Consider the following 21,189-nt stretch of genomic DNA (forward strand, 5'->3'; position numbering starts at 1 on the left):
TTCTTTGTTAATTCCTTTTAAAGAGAAATGCCAGAAATCCACACATCATTCATAAAACAGTCTTTGTGGAGGATTTGCATTATCAGAAATTTGCACTTTATGGGGAAAAGCCATTATCAGTAGGATGAATACAGAAACACCGAATCTCCTGTTTGATTTTGTCAACCCTTCAGCAATTGAATCAATTGATCAACTATGTGACCTCACTACCTCTGAGGATGCTTGCCATAGATGCAGGCGAAACGTCAGGAGAAATGCCTCTAGAACATGGCCCTATAGCCCGAAAAAACCTACAAGAACCTATGTGTAGGACTATCAATTGGATTGAGGTCTGTTCATTTATTTCATTTGCTCTGATGCCGATTGCTTCTTGGGGAATGCGGGGGAAGCCTGTTCATAGAGCAGGGCCACGACTCACAGTTTTTTACGTGCCTGAGGGATAAAAGGAGAGGCAAATGTAGCAGGACTGCAACATGTGACCTTCCCCAGGGCATAGCAAACACATGGTATGCCTGTTCTTAATGGGCAGTTTAGCCCACAGGCTGCACACCTCTTTTAGTGGAAGACATTACTGGCCTGAGCAATAAGGACCGTCCAAAGCAATCCATTGATAAAAAGAGTAGCCAAAAACAGTCCAGGTCAGAAAACAAGAGGAAAGTGTAGTCAGAAAAAACAGACCGAGTCAAAGAAGCAGAGATAAGTCTAAGCAATGGTAAAAGCTAGTCACAAAGAGAGAAAGGTTCAGTGTACTAAAGAAACTGAGGCAGCAGACTAAAGCCCCTCCCACTGGCTATATACTTCCTTGGGGAGTGTGGAGGCTTCCGCCAAAATGTATCTTTAAACGTTCTATTTATTTATTTTTATTTATTTATTTACTGTGCTTATATACCACTGTTCTCAGCCCGGGGGCGACTCACAGCGGTGTACAACATAGAGAGGATAGGGTGCAAATTACAAGACACAATCTAAATTCAAACTAGCAGTATCAAAAAACATCGTCATCAACAACATCAACAATATCAATATCAATAATACAAAAATACAAAAAGTCATTCGCGTCGTCTCATCGTTAAACCACAATCCAATATCATTTTCCGTTGTTCCATTCCTGTCGTCATTACCAATTATTGCACTTCTTGTTCGAACGCCTTCTAGAATGTTCTAGAACATTCCGAATTGACTGCACAGGTGCAGGAAATATCATATGTGCAATTTTGACAGACTACGAAGAAGGAAGAGTAGAGTATGACAACAATGCAGTATATTCTAGTCTCACAGTGTAGGAAAGATTTTTTTAAATGAAAATGTAGTACTGGCTGTCCCCAAGTTACAAACATTTGACTTAGAAATTAGGGTGAGACAACAGGAGGTGAGCAAAATCTATCCCTCGGAAAGGAAATTTACTCCTGAAAAACTTATCATGGGCAAAAGGTATCACAACTGAAACTTCTTCTCACCACAATCCAATTTTTTCAAAATCCAATTATCACAGGACAGAAACTGAGCTTAAATCTTCTAAACAGGGGCAAAGATAGCAAAACAAACACCACGGGGATGTTAACCTTTCCCTATGCTATCCAAAGATAAATAGATACTACGAAGGCTGGAGTTACACTTTAAAATATTCCTGTTGCGACTTACATACAAATTCAAGAAGAACAAACCTACAGAACCTATCTTGTTTGCAATTTGGGGACTGCCTGTATAGCAACTGAGTTGGAATTGCAAGCTGAAGGAAATTATCAGGGACAAAAATCAGCGTTGTCAGTCATAAATGGAAAACTATCCAGAGAAAAGGCGCACCTGCTAGGATACATGCAAGATGTCTCTTACAAATTTCCCAGCTCCATAAACCTGCGATCAAAAGACACCAAACTTTCAGTCACCAGATTTACTTGAAATCAAGGACTTGTTATAAATGTATATACTTCTCTCCCTACACTTCACCAGAAGAAACATGCCTGCATTTCATAGCTATTACATGCATGGTCCTCCTAGTTTAAGTGTATTTGCATATCTTACAGCTGTTAAATCGTCTGAATTCTCTAAACTATTTTCTCTAATAATACAGCCTTCTTAAAAGGTGCAAGTCAGACATTTTGTCTTCTCAGAATACAGTACCAGTGAATTCCAAATTACCACTGTCAGTTATGAACAGTTCCTCCTTGACACCTCTATAAACATAGCAACAAACAACTGTAATCAATTCCATTCTTTTCACTACTCTGTCCCTGCACTCAAAACACACATATATTGAAGATGAAAATGTTGCTGTTCATACGTTCAGTTGTTTCCGACTCTTCGTGATCTCATGGACCAGCCCACGTCAGAGCTCCCTGTCGGCCGTCACCACCCCCAGCTCCTTCAAGGTCAGTCCAGTCACTTCAAGGATGCCATCCATCCATCTTGCCCTTGGTCGGCCCCTCTTCCTTTTGCCTTCCACTTTCCCCAGCATAATTGTCTTCTCAAGGCTTTGCTGTCTCCTCATGATGTGTCCAAAGTACTTCAACTTTGTCTCTAGTATCCTTCCCTCCAGTGAGCAGCCGGGCTTTATTTCCTGGAGGATGGACTGGTTGGATCTTCTCGCAGTCCAAGGCACTCTCAGAACTTTCCTCCAACACCACAGTTCAAAAGCATCTATCTTCCTTCGCTCAGCCTTCCCTAAGGTCCAGCTCTCACATCTGTAGGTGACTACAGGGAATACCATGGATTTGACTAGGCGGATCTTTGTTGCCTCTTTGATGTCTCTACTCTTTACTATTTTATTGAGATTGGACATTGCTCTCCTCCCAAGAAGTAAGCGTCTTCTGATTTCCTGGCCACAGTCTGCATCTGCAGTAATCTTTGCGCCTAGAAATACAAAGTCTGTCACGCCCTCCACGTTTTCTCCCTCTATTTCCCAGTTGTCAATCATTCTTGTTGCCATAATCTTGGTTTTTTTGATGTTTAGCTGCAACCCAGCTTTTGCGCTTTCTTCTTTCGCCTTGATTAGAAGGCTTCTCAGCTCCTCCTCGCTTTCGGCCATCAGAGTGGTGTCATCTGCATATCTGAGGTTGTTAATGTTTCTTCCAGCAATTTTTACCCCAGCTTTGCATTCAAGATTAAAATACTACAGAATATTTTACTGAACCTATGACAGCATGTTGGAATTTTTTTGGTAGTGCACAGTGAGCAGGCAGTTTCCTCCCACATCCTAAACCCACCTGACAGCATTTGATCTGGGTAAAGGAAGAAGAGAGAGACAAAGATAACACTAGAGACTTAATTCTTCTCTAGCCGCCTTTGTTTTATTCTATCTGCAACTTATTGCTGCCTTTTCAGTTAAAGAGAGGTAAAACAAACTAAGAAAATATCATACTGTTTACTCTTTTTGCTATCAGCAGTCTTTGATATTTCTAACATTATATTTTTCTCACTGAATTATAAATTGTAATAAGAATTCCGGGCTCACTCTACTCATGGCCAGAATCGACATGTTGACAATACAAGATGCAACAAAATAAAATCAAATCAAATCTTCACTAGGCCAACCATAATGCATAATGCAAAAATCTTCACTATGCCAACCATAATGCATATATCACAGTAGCTTTTGAAACATATTGGCTTCTTCATCAGGCACAGATGCAGAAAAACACTAGGGAGAAAAACAGTGGCGTCAGTATCAGATTTTCATCTTGCTTACAATGGTTTCTAAGGTACTATTTAAGAAAGCCTTGAGGAAAGTTGAAGCAGTAAAAGAAATGCAATAAAATGTCCTTTTCTGGTGGTTTTATGCACAGATTGGTCGAATAGAATAATATTCTGCAAACAAAATACTTTAGGTGCAAATAGCCTTGTGATATACAAGAACAGCGTGGCATAGTTATTTTTCTAAACTACATCTGCTACAATCACACCTCAAGTGAGCATTGGCCACAGATCATTCTAGCAGGGGGATTTGGAGATTTGTAAACCAAGGAAGTAACATTTCAGAGACAAGCAATTATGATATTTTTATAGCTATGACTGATAGTATGTAATTTGTGATCCATTTCTATAATGCTATGGCCACTGACAAGTGTACCAGAATCGCTTCATCAAGGAGGAAAGGAGAACTACACCTAACACTGTAGTTACTATACAGCATGTCTTCTTCTAGAACACATTAATGTTCATGTTCACTCATTATCACTACAGAAGAGGAGCAGATACTTGAAGGCTGCACGTCCATGACTGCAGAAGAACTATATTGTGGATATGTGTGAGAGGTCTATATAGCAAGGATTACATATGCAACATGAAAACACACCATTGAAAGAAATTGCCAGTGAAAACAGGATTTTCAGATTTCAGGACTTCTTAGAAAAAATCTCATTTGCCCAAAATATTTTTGCATGAAAATCATTGGGGTTTTTTTAAAAGAAAAATATGGTTTACAATGGAAAAGAAATGTTTTTCAGCACGAAACAATCTAGCAATAAAAACCTTCTAAGTGTCTAGAATCTTTGTATAATATACAAAAAGATTAATCTCATCCCACAGGGTGTACTTTTAAATCTTTTCATTTTTATATTTTAGAACAGAACAGAACAAGTAAAGATTTATGTTTTTACCAACTGGCAACATCAGGGTGGGTTGTATGCATTCCAATATCAGTGTCAACAAAACAAAATGGCATTTCTCTATTTGCCATCATACACTACCAAGCTATGGCTGACAGTATGTAATTTCTTGTTACATAATTAACACATTTCAAAACATATTCCTCTCAAGCAAACTGCCACAAAAAGGGAAACTCCTTATAAATAGTTAATAACTTCAAGTAATCACTAAATCAGCCCATGAAAAAAATCATACTATAGGTATTTACATAACATATTTTCTCAAAAATACATTAAAGTATTAGTCTATAAATATATTTTATCTCAAAAAGTGTTTTCAATGTTTCTAATAAATTTTTTTTATCTAAGACCTATAATTAAATTTAGAAAGATGAAAAATCAGCACCATAATCTGGTGGGGAGGGGAGATCAGGTCTGAAACAGCAATGGTGGATTTCCTTAAACGCCCATAATATTGCTTTCCATTTGGACACACAATACAAAAGTCCAAGAGCAAGAACTGCAAACAGACACTCCATAGAAGTATGCAGAGACAGATTTATAAATAGAAACAGATAGGCCAACCTTTTTTCAATCCAAAAATAGCTTTCTCACAAGGGAACTCTATCTATTAGGAAGGCATGGTTTGAAGATAAGGGAACTCTGCAAAAATATACAATACTGATAGAAGCTCCATCCGTTTACAGTGGTCAACAGATACTAACAGATTTTGACACATCTATCCTCTTTTCAATTTGCCTATTTCCCCTCGAGTAAACTAGAGGGAAAGCACCACTGAAATCTATACATTAATTTTATAATGCATGAAATTACTCTCTTTCTATCTGCCTTAAATTTATTGAAAGTCAACTTCAGAATAAATAGCAGTTTGACACTGTGAAAAAGGCAAAACGGGTATCTCCCCTGATACTCCATAGATATTCATAATTGTGTAAACCTTCATTATTCTTCCCTTTCTCCAAATTAACAGTCAGTCTAATTTTCCTTTAGTCATGATTACTTTTGCTATCCTTAGTACCTTTCTTCTGTTTCTTTTTAAAGTTTGTTTACAGTTTCACCAACTATTTACAACTGATTCTAGCACTGATTATGTTTTCACACAAACAGGAGTTTCCAAACACTGAGAAGGTATTTACAACTACTAATAATTGTGTGGCCTGAACATTTATAATTCAAAAGACAATGTCAGACCTCAAGCCTAATTCCAGTAGCCAGTCTTAAGAAGAGCAGATCCATGGAATCAGTGGAATATGCACAAGTCCTGATTTACCAAGTTTCCACTGATTTAATAGGTCTACTCTAACAGGGATTGGCCACTGGATTCAGACCTAAATATTCAGATGTATAGTTAGTTCAGATTTTTTTAACACAACTAGTAATAGTAATTGACTGAATTTTGAAATGTACATTTTCTTTAACCAATGTTAGTTTAATAAATGATTAACTTACTACAATCCTAGAAACATGTACCCAGATTTTTGTTTTACCCCAGATTTTTTCTTTACATCACATAAACATGCATATAAATGTGCCATACCTATCAGATATTGTCATTATGGTATTGTTTTCTAATGCTTCTTTATAGTTGAAACAATGGTATCTTAGACTGTTCTGTGTTACACTGGAGGTTTACAAAACTCAGTTAAAAAATAGAATTTATTCACTTACCTCACCACTACAGATGTTATTTATATAGGATCACATGGTATTGTCTTTTAGAAGGTTTATTTGAACATCAACCATACAATCTAGTCCGCATAGTAATATTCTCAAAATAATTACAAGTAAAAACTGTGCCACTTTTTCCTCAACACATTTTACTATGGACAAAACCCAGGCTGACAAGTCCTTAATTTTGTGATTTCTAGAACATCCTATTTTAAAAATGATATTATGTTGGCTAACGTCCAATCCTCAGCAAAGGATTTCAAGAAAGAAACATATTTTAGTCATAAGATTAACATATCCAAAGGTCTCCATTAGCAACGCAGTAACAGTGATTTTGTCAAAGAAAATTATGAAGCATTCAGGAGTAGATGAGATCTCTAGTTTTTGCCACTGCTGCATTCCCTCAAGTCTAGGGACCCTTCTAGACTGGCCCTATCTGATCCCAGGTTTTCTATTTGTCCCAGATTATCTAGCAATGCGGACTCATATAATCTAGTTTAAAACAGAAAACCTGGGGTCAGATCCTGGGATATAGGGCCTGTCTGGAAGGACCCGAAGACATACTGTTCCCTCAGATAAATCTCTAAAAATTGGGTTTGTCCTAGAATCATGGGTGCTTTTATGCACACATACACACACACCTTTTTTCTGTTGGTGATTCTGAAATTAGTGTGCATCTTACAATCAATGATGGTATATTTTCATAACTAAGCAAGCAGAGGCATACAAACCAAGAATAAGCATTTTAAAAAATATATTGCATCACTGTATCCGAGTATATTGAATTGGTCTCTTCTGACACTATTTCCGCTCTCTGCTTCACGCATTTAAAGATGATACTGCACATTTCTGCTGAAACTGATATATTAGTACAATAGAAGCTGATTTTTCTTTTCCATGCCACTTGTGGTATCATTGTTGTTCTGTGCACCATGCCCTCAAGTGGTGAATCTATCACAGGGTTTTCTTGGCAATATTTGTTCAAAGAGAGTTTGCCTTTGCCTTTCTGTGAATTTCAGAGAGTATGGCTTGACCAAGGTAAGCAAGGGCCCTTCCACACAGCTCTATATCACAGAATACCAAGGCAGAAAAATCCCACATTATCTGAGTGTAGGCTCGCATAACCCAGTTCAAAGCAGATATTCTGGGATATAGGGCTCTGTGGAAGGGCCCCCAGTGGGTTTCTATGGCTTAGTGGGATTTGAACTTAGGCCTCCAGAATCATAGTCCAATGCTCAAATAACTATACCCTGCTGGCTCTCTCTGCTCTATTTTCTTTTAAGGACTAATGGAAAATTTCAGGCCTAGGATCATACTTAGCCCCATGAGCTTGCCTAAATGACAATACCCACTGCTTTCAGATAATTCTTCCCAGTCCTGTTCCATTATCCAGGCCGACCCCAAAAGAGGGCCTTGAAAGAGAAGGGCAGTCCATTTTATGGAGGGGGGGGGAGTAGCTGAAGGAGGAAAATCAGTTCCCCCATTTCACTGGTCATTCCCTCCCACACCCCATACACATACACTTCCTATGTCATAAATGAGGCTTATTTCCATGACGGCGATATGGGTAGGGGGAATAGGACAACAGGTAGAAATAGTTTTACTCCTTCAACCCCCCTCAAAGAGACTATCTTTCTCTGTCTAGGCCCCCTTTTGGCCTACTGTAATAAGTTGAAATCACTCTATAAATTTACTTACTAAAAGTAAAAGCTTTAACCTAAAATACGCTGGGTTTGGAATCCTATACTTTTGCCTTTAGTGCAGCCCACTACCACAATGTGGTCCCTGAAACCTCTCTGAAATTCCATTTGGCATTCAGCAGAAAGAGGTTGCTTCTTGCTTTGTAGCAATGATGGCCAAAGTGTGACATTCAGATGATGTTAAACTAGAATTCCTACCAACTCCCATCCATATACCAATGCTGAGAAATACTGAAAGATCTTCCACAACATGGAGAGCCTCAGCGATCATTTCCACTTTAAAGCCAAAGACATAAAGTATGTTTATCTGCCATATCAGCAATAAAAGATCCGGTGGAAGATCTGCATTGGGGCAGAGCAAAGGAGAATCAAGAGTTCTCATATCCTCATAACCTGCGATAGCCAGTTATTCTTGCTCTCATTCTCAGCCACTGAGTAAAGGGGTGTTTTTCAATCCATTGTCAAACCTTAGGGTACACCTACATGGGGTATTTACATTGGGAGTGATGTGAAGTGAAATACTTTGGATCAGCACCAGAGGGATCTGCATGCCAGTAGCAGGATGGAGTCCACACCAGCAAGCAGTGCCAAACATGGGGCAGCGCCACTGGACAGACAGCTTTGCCATCACTGTCCTGTACCCAGCACAGTGGTGAATATAGGGTATGAAACTGTCTGTGGCGATCGCTTGTAGCTAGTGCTAATGCTGGCAGAAGCATCAGCACAACTACAAGGGGGAGGGGGGAGAGGGCAATGAGCAATGACCACAAGCAATTTTGTGTGCCATCCTGTCTTTTGGTTGCATGAGCTCAGGGAAAGTGGAATGGCTATGTATATAAGTAACAGCTGATTCCAAATCAGAACCAGGTCCAATGGTTTAGATGTGGCCAAAGTGTGGGTGATGGGCAAGACTGTGCTAAGCATTCTTGCTAGGCATCAAGGCAAACTGGCTTTGTGCATCATATGGATGTCTCAAAATTCATTCATTACCACCCCAATTCATTTGGACTGTGTAGCTAATTCCAAGAGCACTGTTCATTTCTGGTAAATGAGAAATAGATTATTATCATATATTTTGTTTTTGGGAAAGAAAGAAGCAGGTGAGCTCCCAAGTGAAAGCAAAGTTAGCAACGAAACACAGAGAAAATACATGTTAGCTATGTTTAAAGTACCCCTATCTAAATTCTCCTGGGTCAGCAAAACCTACTCCAAAGTGCTCTTCCAGACAGAAAAGTCTTAATAAAAATTGATAGGAGAGTTTCTAAAAACCAACCCACTTATTCAGAACTTTTAGTAAATTCCTATTAGCAGAACTGATGCCAGAAAAGTTCCATTTCTGTACCAAAACAATAAGTATAATATGCAACATCACAACAATTAAACCCTCTAGAATGTGAAAAGTTAAAAAGGTGTCCGTTCAAATTCCCTGCTTGAACAGGAAAATAACTGCCAAATACTAAAAATGTAAAATAACTGCCAAGCAGCCACTTGCTTAGCAATTACAATTCACAGTTTGTTTACATCTACACCAGCCAGCTCAGCCAGTTTACATTTTCAGTTTTGGATTAAAAAACAAAAACGTAAAAACCAACCACCTCCCCTGCCAGAGGGAAGGGAAGAACAACAACAACACAACATCTTGTGGGCTGAATTTCTCAGATGAAATGCAGCCTGTTATCTTAACAAGATGCCTTTATTTGTGCAGTAGCCCCAGCCTCTTCCCTGACAGTAACTGGGCTTATAAGCACAGCAGCTGACTTTGGGCATGCTGACCTTGACCAAATGAACGTACTTAGCAGCATGTACTTCTGGCTTATTTCACTGCAGCACTGAAACAGCCTCACCATCTATAGTAGTCAACTGTTTCTGGCCACCACCCCCTGCCTATTTTAAGATATCCACCACAACATTTCGGTGATGCACAGTTCAAAGTGATAGAATAACATCTGTGGCCACATTCCAGCCCAACTTGTTTACAGAAGAATCTTGTTCTTGTTCCCATGAACTGCTTCTTTCATCAATGAGGAGATTATTCTTGCTGGAACTAAACAATACTTTTCACATCTCAAATGTGGTTTTATGCTTTTTAATTTGTTTTAAATTGCCATACTGCTTAAATACACCTGAGACTGTTTAAATTCTCTTTTACTGTTTCAACATTTTAAATGGTTTAAAATTGCTTAAGCTGATTTTATTGCCCTGCAATAAAATAGAAATAATTTAATTAATCACACTATTTCACAATTATTTCATGAAGAACAACTAGGTCAAGGTACATGAAAAATATTCACTTATAAAAAAAACCCACTAAATTAAACAGGCATGAGATAGGATGGAGAAAATGTAGAGTAGCACTGGGTTGCTGTGAGTTTTCTGGGCTATATGGCCATGTTCCTGAAACATTCCCTCCTGACATTTCGCCCACATCTATGGCAGGCATCCTCAGAGGTTGTGAGGTATATTGGAAACTAGGCAAGGGAGGTTTATATATCTGTGGAAGGCCCAGGGTGGGAAAGGGAACTCTTGTCATAGATGCCATTGATGTGAGAATGCTTCTGGAACATGGCCATACAACCTGGAAAACTCTCAGCAACCCAGTTATTCTGGCCATGAAAGCCTTCGACAACATATTGTAGAGTAGCACTTTATTATTTGCAGAATTATATAGAGCATGCGATGTTTATTGATTATTTGTTATTTCCTATATTTATACCCTGCTCTTCTCACCCCGGAGGGGACTCAGAACAGCTTACAGTTGACCACTTCAGTGGCACACTGCACACAGATAGCGTCTAGGATATAACACATTAAAACATATGGAATCATAGACTTGGAAGAGATCTCATGGGCCATCCAGTCCAATCCCATGCCAAGAAGCAGGAAGATTGCATTCAAAGCACTCCCGAAAGATGGCCATCCAGCCTCTGTTTAAAAGCTTCCAAAGAAGGAGCCTCCACCACACTCTGGGGCAGAGAATTCCACTGCTGAACAGCTCTCACAGTCAGGAAGTTCTTCCTAATGTTCAGATGGAATCTCCTTTTTTGTAGTTTGAAGCCATTGTTCTGCGTCCTAGTCTCCAGGGCAGCAGAAAACATATAAACATATAAATACAATAAAATGATTAAAACTGTTATATATATTTAATTTATATAAATATATGTTTCTAAATATATTTTGGTTCTAAAATGTAAGTATGGTTTGCTTACCTGTAACCATGTTTCTCCACTGTGGTCACCTGTGATTTGCACATATGGCAAAACTTGCACATGCGCAGACAGCTTTGGATTCTTCTAGAATATATTTCATACATTTTTAGGTGGTAGCCTCGCCCACTCTCCCCAAAGAGCATATATAGCCAATGGGAGGAGCTACTGCTTCCGAACTTCCACCACACATAGCAACCAGAAGGACTGATGCATGACAACACCAGGGAGGATGGGCGGGGATGTGCGAGTTCACAGGTGACCACTCGGAGAAATATGGTTACAGGTAAGCAATCCATACTTCTCCATTGTGGTCAATTGTGAATCGCACATATAGTAGATTTGTGAGCTACTGGCCTTGGTTGGTGGGCGTCATGCCACTGCAGAGAAGAGGACTGCCCTTCCAAATGCAGCGTCTCTCTCGGAGGAAGTATCCAACATGTAGTGAGAGACAAAAGTAAGCAGCGTGTATCAAGCAGCGGCACGGCAAACAGCATCCAACAATACGCCCCTCAGGAAGGCTGTGGAGGTAGCCACCGACCTGGTGGGGTGACCCTTCAGCTGTTGAGGAGGGTCCCGGTCTGCCAGATGATATGCCAGGTGAGTTGTAGACATGATACAAGAGGACAGACATTGCAAAGTCATTGGAAGGCCACTGGCATCTTTCCAAAAATCCCCCAAACAACTTGGGGGATTTTCCTATTCCTGCAGTACTATTGACATAAGAAGCTAAGGCCCTAAGAACTTCCAGTAAGTGAAGACTCTGCTCTAAAGGTGAAGATGGCTTCTGAAAAAATGCAGGTAGAACTAACTTTTCGGACATATGAAAATGGGTGGCCACCTTAGGGAGACAGGCAAAATCAGTGCGAAGCACCACCTTATCTCTATGGAATCTAAGATAAGGTTCTTCCGATCTAAGGGCACAAAGCTCACTAGCAGGCCCAGCAGAAGTTATTGCTACCAGAAAGGCCATTTTCCAGGACAGGTATGACATGTCCGTTGTAGCCAGCAGTTCAAAGGGAGTAAACCCCATGCAAACAGAGCAGGACTGGGGCAAATGTCCCTATCCCAAGCACAAGAGGCACCGGGAGTGGCCATCATTGTCTGGGAATTTAGCAGAGCAGGAAACACAATGTTTAAAAGCTGTAGTAGCTGACATCTTGAAAAAAAGAATATACAAGATAGTAGAGGTACTTAAGCAATCTAGTCCAGTAAACAGTCCAAGTCAAGAGTGGGGCAGAGAGGAAGTGAAAGGCAGTCCAGAGCCAAAACTACTAAGGCAGTCCAATAGGAAAAAGCTAGTCAATGAAGAGAAGATTCCTTGGCTGCTGCAAGAGCAGCAGATGAAAAGAACTGAAGCAGTAGCCCCTCCCACTAGCTATATATGTTCTATTGGGAGAGTGGGCGGTGCTACCACCTAAAATGTCTGAAATATATTCTAGAAGATTCCGAAGCTGTCTGTGCATGTGCAGGATTTACCATATGTGCGAATTCACAGTTGACCACAATGGAGAAATGAAGATTTCAACTTAGATAAATGAAAATATCTGCTTAAAATGATTATGCTCTAACATGTGTTGAACTTTATCTTTGAAAAATCTTCAGCTTAACAGAACCACGAGTTCTCTCTAAATTCTAGAGACATGTTTAAAACCAAACTATCCAACAAATTGTAGGAAAAAAATTATCTTCCATATACATCTGTTGGTATAGAACAATAAGATCATTCATTATTAAAATCATCAACCATTTGTATGGTATGTCATCCTTGGTCTAATAAAGAACTCGAAAATACTCGTCACAAGCCAGGTATTGAAGAATTAGCAGTTGTAGTAACCAATAATTTCCAAAATACTACAGGGTTGCAATTCAAACATATAGTTCATTATTTTATAACAATCGCAGCAACTGGGAATTAGCATAATTTTCTCCATGCTGGAATACCGGGGGGAGGGGGAGCCTATTCTCCCATTGTTTCAAGTTCAACAGACTACTACACAACTCATATACTACAAATATTTTATATGCAGTATCATGAAACAAATAAGGACTACAAATCATGTGTTGTTGTAGGTTTTTCCGGGCTATATGGCCATGTTCTGGAGGCAATTTTCCGGGCTATATGGCCATGTTCTGGAGGCAAAAATCATGTGCCTAAAGTATAGGAAGAGCTCCATCACATCCCTTTGCTTGATATAAATTTCATGCATACTAAGTTGTGGAAGCAGCCCTCTGACAACAAGACTGAAAGGAGATAACCAGATTGCTGTTCAGCATTCAATAGCTATCTTAGTTAAGACTCCCTCCACTTTCAAGTACTCTCCTTTGCATATGGTAAAATGTATTACTACTATATATAGTACTCAAGAGATAAAGACATGCCTAAAACAAGGACAATTGGGAATCCCATTTGTTTCCCTCTACCTTACAGCTACTTGAAAATTAATCAATTTAAACAGATGCCACATATTCCCAGAAGCATTTAATCAGAAAAAGAGTCAGGAGACTTGAGAGTTTTTGTATGTATTTGTGCTCATAGGTTGCCTATTGCCTTATGGCGCCCCCATGGATTTCACAGGATTTTCTTAGGGAAAGAATACTCCGATATAGTTTTGACAGTCCCTCTGAAATATGCAACAATTTGAAAATTATTCACAGAAGTGTAATGGTAAATACACGAGTATCTGCTTCAGAATGTAAAGGAATTACACTGTATGTGTATCTTTCCAGCCATTAATATCTACCAAGGAAGCAGCACACATGTGGGGATTTGGGGGAGAAGGAGAAATATGTATGGTTGTAGAATGCCCTGTTCCTGGAAGTCTGAATGGTGTCAACAATGGATTCATTTTGATGCCCAGTTAAATTTTCATTTCACTAGAGCTTTTGATACTTAGTAGTCTAATTTCAGTTTGGGACTACTATATTCTGAGTTTTAGTTTTATCCTGTTCAATTGCTTTATTTTTATTTATTTTTTTACATTATACAATTTTTTGTCTGTTGTCATCATTGCTAAAACCTTCAGATATGGGAAAGGGCAGAAATATTTGACTTGCTTAATTATCAAATTTAGAAATGCAAGAGCTCATCAGGGAACCACTAAAGCCTTGCCCTCAAACAAAAAAGAGATAATATATAGTAATGATTATATTTAATTGTACATCTTATTTTTCTGGCATTTATATTTAATATTGTATTTTAAATTTTAATCAGTGACATACAAAACACCAACTGTTAATAAAAATCACTCTACAGCATATGCTTGTAATCCTGGGAGTGAGATCTGTGGTATTTTCTTCTAATTCAATAGGTTTAACATAAAACACATGAAGCTTCAGTGAACAGTTGGAACCACTTGAAATGCAACACTTCGGTTTTGAAGATAAATGAAAACACAACGATGCTAGTGCAGCAAGAAACCAAAGCAATGGAAATAATCAACCTCTGCATAATTACTGTTTATTCATTCTTTGACTTCTTCTATGTAAACCTATAATAAACCACAGTAAAACCTAAAACCTCATTATATTCTCCACCAATTATCTGTGGCCTGAGAGACCTTCTGCTGAGAAAAGGGTCAGTTTTGCTTCTCTGTGTTTCTGCATCTACTACACCACTATGGTGTTGCGCCATATGTTTAGGATGGAAACAGCACAAAGTTGTCACTTTAGTTGTTCATGCAGGGACATGAGAGAAGCCTCCCACAGGATGGTAAAATATCCAGGTATCTCCTGGGAATGTCCTTGCAGACGGCCAGTTCTCTCACACTAGAAGCGACTTGCAGTTTCTCAACCTTGCTATCTTTCTTTTCTCATTTCTTCATTTTTTATTTGACTGAATACGGCTTTCCTCTAAGGAATTCGAAGTAGCATTCATGAGTATCCTATTTTTAACTCTATACTTTAAGTAATTCAAAATTGGAATCAGAATAGACACCTGCATGTTATCTATATTAACCGTTGCAGTAGTTAATGTTAATAAAACGTTTTGATTGTTTTATTTCTTTTTCACAAGCTTGAGCCAGCAAATAAACTTACACCTTAAGGATTTAAATTCCAAAATACCTAAATTAATGGCTGCATCAATACTTTCAAGAAAATCCAACACATTTAGAACAGAATAGAAAAAAAATCACATATTTTCAGAAAAACATGTGTGCATTAATTGATTATGTATCACACCACTGTAAACTGAATAATATGCAACATCAACAGTCAGTTTTCTAACTCATCCCTACTACTGCCCCACAATGTGCACACAGAAAGAAATATTTTGAATATCATTTTACCAAATCTATAATTGTTCCAAAGATATGTATTACAACCAGCATGCCTATCTTTTGATTAAACCCATTAAAAATACAGCCAAAAAGCAGACAGGCAGGAAAGTCAGTACAAGCCAGGTGTTCCCAGATTATTTTTCACAGCACAACTGAAAAAAGACCAAAATATCCTTGCTGGCTAGGTTTAATGTTCCTCAAAGAGTCGAGGGCAAAACAGCCTCCACTTGTTCCATCAAATAAACTCATGGCTGAAGGAAAGGTGTATAATTTGTCATCCATTTACTCTCATGTATGTGTATGTACTTTCAAGTTGCCTAGTTACTCTATGAATTTCACAGGGTTTTCCTAGGTAAAGAGTACATAAAATACTCCCTCTAAAATATGATCTACAACTCCTGGTATTCATTGGAGGTAGCCCATCCAAGTGCTAACCAGGGCAAACCTTGCTAGGGCCTTTAAGCCTTTTTCTTCTCACAGGATGCCTCAAATGTGGATTTTCTCATATTCAGCACATCAACAATTTTACTCCTTTACTACAAAGTTATATCAGACTGCATAAAAAGAATTACAAAGCAGTAAAACAAAGTACAATGTCTGTAATAAAATCAAACTGACATACAATATTATGACAGATTTATTAAAACAATAAAAGAGATGAGGCCTAACCAGATATAACCACATGATAAATTTAGGTAATTCATGATTTAACTCCTTATATAATAAAAGGAAACTTAAGTGTGAGATAAATTGTCAGCTTGTATGCTGCAGAAATTTTAGGCCTTAACTTGTATTTCAGAACAGCAGGCAACATGCCCCACAATCTTCCACAGCACAAATAACACACACAACATGCACATCCACTATTTACTTCCCGCTTTAAGAAAATGTTCTCTCACACACAAACACAAAGCTCTTACATAAAAACCATGTACAAATAGAAACCTAATTCTCATTTTCACCTGCCCGTTGACTTGTTTCACAGGCCTACTTAACTCTTTTCATTGCTCATCACAAACCTCCTCAGTTCATTCTCATTTCATGCCTTATACAACTGCAATCTCCAAGAAGCAAGAGAATCTGTCCTCTCCCTTACTCCCTTTTTAACTTTGCTTGTCAGCAGCTGAACACTTCAAAGAAAAGTCCTGGTCACCAGTTGCTTTGCTTCATGTTAATATTTCTGAGTAAAGAGACCAGTAAAAGAAAGTGTCCACCAGAAATACTAGCATATACTGTGGGCCCTCATTATGCACTGGGTTTGATTCCAGGACTCCCTGTGGATAAGATAATCAGTTGATACGCAAATTCCATTATTTACAATGGCAAAGTAAAATGGCATCCCTTATATGAAATGGTGAAATCAAAGTTTGCCATTTGGATTTTTCTTAATCATCATCATCATCATCATCATCATCATCTTTATTTATACCCCACTACCATCTCCCCCAACGGGGACGCGGAGCGGCTTACACGGGGCCAAGCCTGAACAACAAATTACAATACAAAAATATTCTTCCCAAATATTTTGAAGCCATGGTTGGCTGAATCCATGGATTCAAAACTTGTGGATACAGAGGGATGGCTGTATGAACGTACTGCCTTCCAGAACAGGAATCCTTTAATTTTCCAGTATCACACTAAAGTTTCGCTTACCTAGTCTTGGGTGAAGAACCAAAAAACTCTAACACTTTGCTTCATAGAACAAATTCTTCACAAAACAATTTAAATACAATTCCTTTAGTGACTTAGCAAAGCATAATTATATATAGATATTGCAGAAAAGTAAAAGCTAAAAAAAATAGCAACCATAAGCTAGAATTAGAATAGGAAGACACATACCTGTAGTACCGAGACTGCAAATACGTTGAACAGACAGTCTTTGATACATGGCTAGCAGACCCAAAGTCAATCACCTTAACTCTGTAAGGCTGCCGGACTGGATCTACTAACATAATATTTTCTGGTTTGAGGTCAGCATGTATTAAACCAAGACTTTTTAGTTTTTTCAGTGCAGTGGCCACCTGTTGCAGTATAGGCCGTATTACTTTTAGGTGAAGAGGACTAAATTTGTTTTGTTTCAGAAAGTCATATAAATTCTGTTCCAACATCTCAAAAACTAAGCAAGTATGGTTCCGATGCTGAAAACACTCATACGCTCTCACAAAATTAAACTCATCAGCATTCTCTGTACTTAGTCGTGCTAATATGCTCACTTCTATTTGTCCTTGACGTGCATAAGACGGATGGTTCTTTAGAATTTTGATTGCCACTATTTCATTCGTCTCTCTTTTCCAGCACTTTACTACTTGTCCAAAAGTCCCTCGCCCAAGGAAATCAAGAACCTCGTAAGTACTTTTCACAGAGCATAAGACCTCATGATGCACTAACTGATAATCGCCATCTCCACTGGTACTACTTGGTTTCGAAGTTGCAGTCGTCACAACCGTCACTGGGTTTCCCAAGTTTGTTTGCAACATTGCAGGTAATATAGGCAGTTCATCAACAATCTGCATTGTGTCACTCTGACTCTCCAAGTCTTCACTCTTACGCTTCAGTCCACATCGCTGGGGGCGGTCCAAGATTGTTAGATCTTCCTGCGTGCCAGGCCAAGGTTCTTCCACTTGAGGTTGCTGCGCCTGCACTGCTAGTATCTTGGTAGCACCTGCAATATTTTTTAAAGCCACAGCACTGGTCTGCAACAAACAAGGATCTCTTCGAGGTCTGTCAAAAAGATTTGTAGCCTGCAAAAAAGTACCAATCCTACTGGGAGGCTGAGCGATTCCAAAATGTTTACCATTCACATAGATCTGCGGGTAGGTTTTCTCGTGGTACACACAACTACTTGGCTCCACTTTTAGTTTCTTCACACTACAAAAGGCACTTGACTGAGTTTGATAAACATATGGTGGATAGACCAAGACTTGTGAGGCCATACCTGAAGCAGGAAAGAAAAAGGAAAAATCAGTATAGGTTATATTCAGAGTCTTTCACAAAATGTTCACTTCTATATCAACACTTAAGTTTAAATTTTTACATGTGGTCAATCTGTCTATTCTGCATATGCAAACATACAAATCCTTTTGTTCAACAGATTTAAACAATCATGCTACTGTATAATTTACACTGTCAATACATTTGCTTCAGTATATCCCTCTGCACTAATCCTTGCAAGGTAACTGTTGGCTTAGTGCAAGATTAAGACATCTTAAAACTAAAACTGTACATCTCATTCTGAATGTTTACCTTTGATGAGCTACTTCTTCAAGGTACTAAAATAATAACACTGAAAACTACAGTACAGTAGTATTACCATGATATAGGCAGTCCCCAAGTTATGAACAAGATAGGTTCTGCAGGTTTGCTCTGGAGTTGAATTTGGATGTAAGTCAGAACAGGGTAAAGCCACACACACACATATATACATACAGCTTTGGAAGGCACAAGGAAGGGTTAACACCCCTGTGGTGTTTGTTTTGCTGTATGTGCCCCTGTTCTGAATATTTCACCTCATTTTCTGTCCCTATGATAAATGAATTTTTGAAAAATTTGACTTGTTCTGGAAAAAGGAATTGGTGATAAAGTTTCAGTGGGAACACCTTTTCCCCATGATAACTCTTTCAGGATTCTCAAGTATTTAATAATATCCATGTGGAATATTATGAATGAATTCATTTATTTCAGTACATTTACACTATACATTACCATGGATAAATTTAATTATTTAAGCAAAAAATGCATTTAGTCAAAGCTTATCAATTATAATCTGTTTTCTGTAAAAGCATACTACTATGATGTCATTGATAGTTTTATGTTACTGTTGTTTTATGTTAGGTTTCCATGTTTTGTAGGGCATTGAATTTTACTGTAAATTTATTGGAAACCACTTTGAGTCCCCCTAGGGGTGAAAAAGTGGTATATAAAATAAGTAAGTTAATAAATACTGTAAGTGAAGTTTGCTAAAAAAAAAATACTATGCTATCAGCCCTCCATAGCCACAGATTCAACCCTCCACAGCTTGATTTTTTTATTACAAAGGAACTGATTTTTCCATTTTTATATAAAAGACACCTTTTTAATATACTACTGTATCTAATGAGACTTGAGAATTGATTGATTTTCATATACTTAGGAGGTTCCCAGTAGACACCAAAGGCTCACTATATTCAAAAGGAAACGAAGTATACAGATTGCTTTATTTGTGAGCTGACGAACATATAGTTTTGCTGGGAAATAAGTAAATACAACTGGGTCTGAATAGAAAAACAGGGCTGTGTGTTGGCACCTTTCTTTTTTGTTTTTAGACTAGATCCACGTGACTATCCTAGAGCAGATTAATATAGAGTGTAGCAGGCAGCCAAGCTTCAGTTGGCCTGTGTACTAGGGGGAGGGAAATGGGGTTTAGTAATAAGACATGTGCGGCTGTTACAACACTGCTAAAGTTGAACAGGGTCAAATATACTGCTCTGAATTCCATGTAAGAATTGCGAGGAAAGCTTCTCTCCCTGACAGCTTTCTGAAATTTCTTAATACCTCCTTTTTGTGCTCACATCTCTGAGTTAATTATACTATAAAACTGTCTGACAATAGCATAATGGTTAACTACACTTAGGACACCAGGGAGAAAGAGAAACTCAAACTGTCTATTGTATTTCTATACCAATTCCCTAAGTGGCCAGATGACTTCAAAAATTTTGGCTGTTCTTGCCTGCAATGCCAAGGAAATGATTACAAATAAAAACATACAGTAAATTATTTACACTCCTTCAGTTCCCTAAAATTTAGACCCAAGAAGGCTAGAGTTGTGGTCTTCAGGATTTGAAAAGAGCAGAACTGTGAAGGTCTACTTACAACAGTGCCAAGGAGGTCAATATTACAGACTAATGGTTTGCCCAGCCTAGAAGCCAAGAAGAAATTTAGACAGAAGAGCTTCCTTTCTAAGAATTCATCACCTAGGCCAGGGGTCCCCAAACTAAGGCCTGTGGACCAGATACAGACCTCCAAGATCATTTATCTGGCCCCCACCCTAAACTTTGGGCTTAGAGTTGCCCAAAGTCTGAAATGACTTGAAGGCACACAAAACAATCCTAATTATTTCATCAGCCAAAAGCAGGTCCACACTTCCCACTGAAATACTGGCAAGTTTATATTGATTTAAATTGTTCTTCATTTTAAATATTGTATTGTTCTTTCAATTTTTTTGCACTTTAAATAAGATATGTGCAGCGTGCATAGGAACTCACTCATGCTTTTTTCAAACTGTAGTCCAGCACCCAACAGTCTGAGGGACTGTGCATCCCTCTGCTTAAAAAGTTTGAGGACCCCTGATCTAGACTCTTAATATATATATATATATATATATATATATATATATATATACACACACACACATATATATATAGTTCAAGAAATAGTTTTCTAAGATCTACAGAGACACTCACTGGAACACCTCAGCAAGAGAGAGTCCAAAAGTGGCAGGCTCAAACCCAGAACCTCAACCAATGGCTGATACCAAATGAGAAACTCCCCGCTGGGCACACAGAAGACTGGGCGACTTGGAAGGTGCTGAACAGACTGCGCTCTGGCACAAGATGCAGAGCCAACCTTAAGAAATGGGGCTACAAAGTGGAATCGACGACATGCGAGTGTGGAGAAGAGCAAACCACTGACCACCTGCTGCAATGCAACCTGAGCCCTGCTACATGCACAATGGAGGACCTTCTTGCGGCAACACCAG

At 38.6% G+C, this 21,189-nt stretch overlaps 1 protein-coding gene across 6 annotated transcripts in view; it reads right to left on the reverse strand.

The window, feature by feature from the left end:
* Positions 1 to 21,189, reverse strand: part of HIPK3 (homeodomain interacting protein kinase 3) — a 71,737-nt gene that overhangs the window by 35,551 nt on the left and 14,997 nt on the right. For 5 of the 6 annotated variants that reach the window (XM_060766566.2, XM_060766568.2, XM_060766567.2 and 2 more), the window contains one exon: positions 17,295 to 18,390. The exons of the other annotated variant lie outside the window; for it this stretch is intronic. In XM_060766566.2, the coding sequence (XP_060622549.2) occupies positions 17,295 to 18,388 (1,094 nt within the window). In that variant the 5' untranslated portion in view covers positions 18,389 to 18,390. The remainder of the gene's footprint in view (positions 1 to 17,294; positions 18,391 to 21,189) is intronic. 6 annotated transcript variants of the gene reach the window in all.

Source organism: Anolis sagrei, chromosome 1 (assembly GCF_037176765.1).
Source record: "Anolis sagrei isolate rAnoSag1 chromosome 1, rAnoSag1.mat, whole genome shotgun sequence".
Taxonomy (NCBI): Eukaryota; Metazoa; Chordata; class Lepidosauria; order Squamata; family Dactyloidae; genus Anolis; species Anolis sagrei.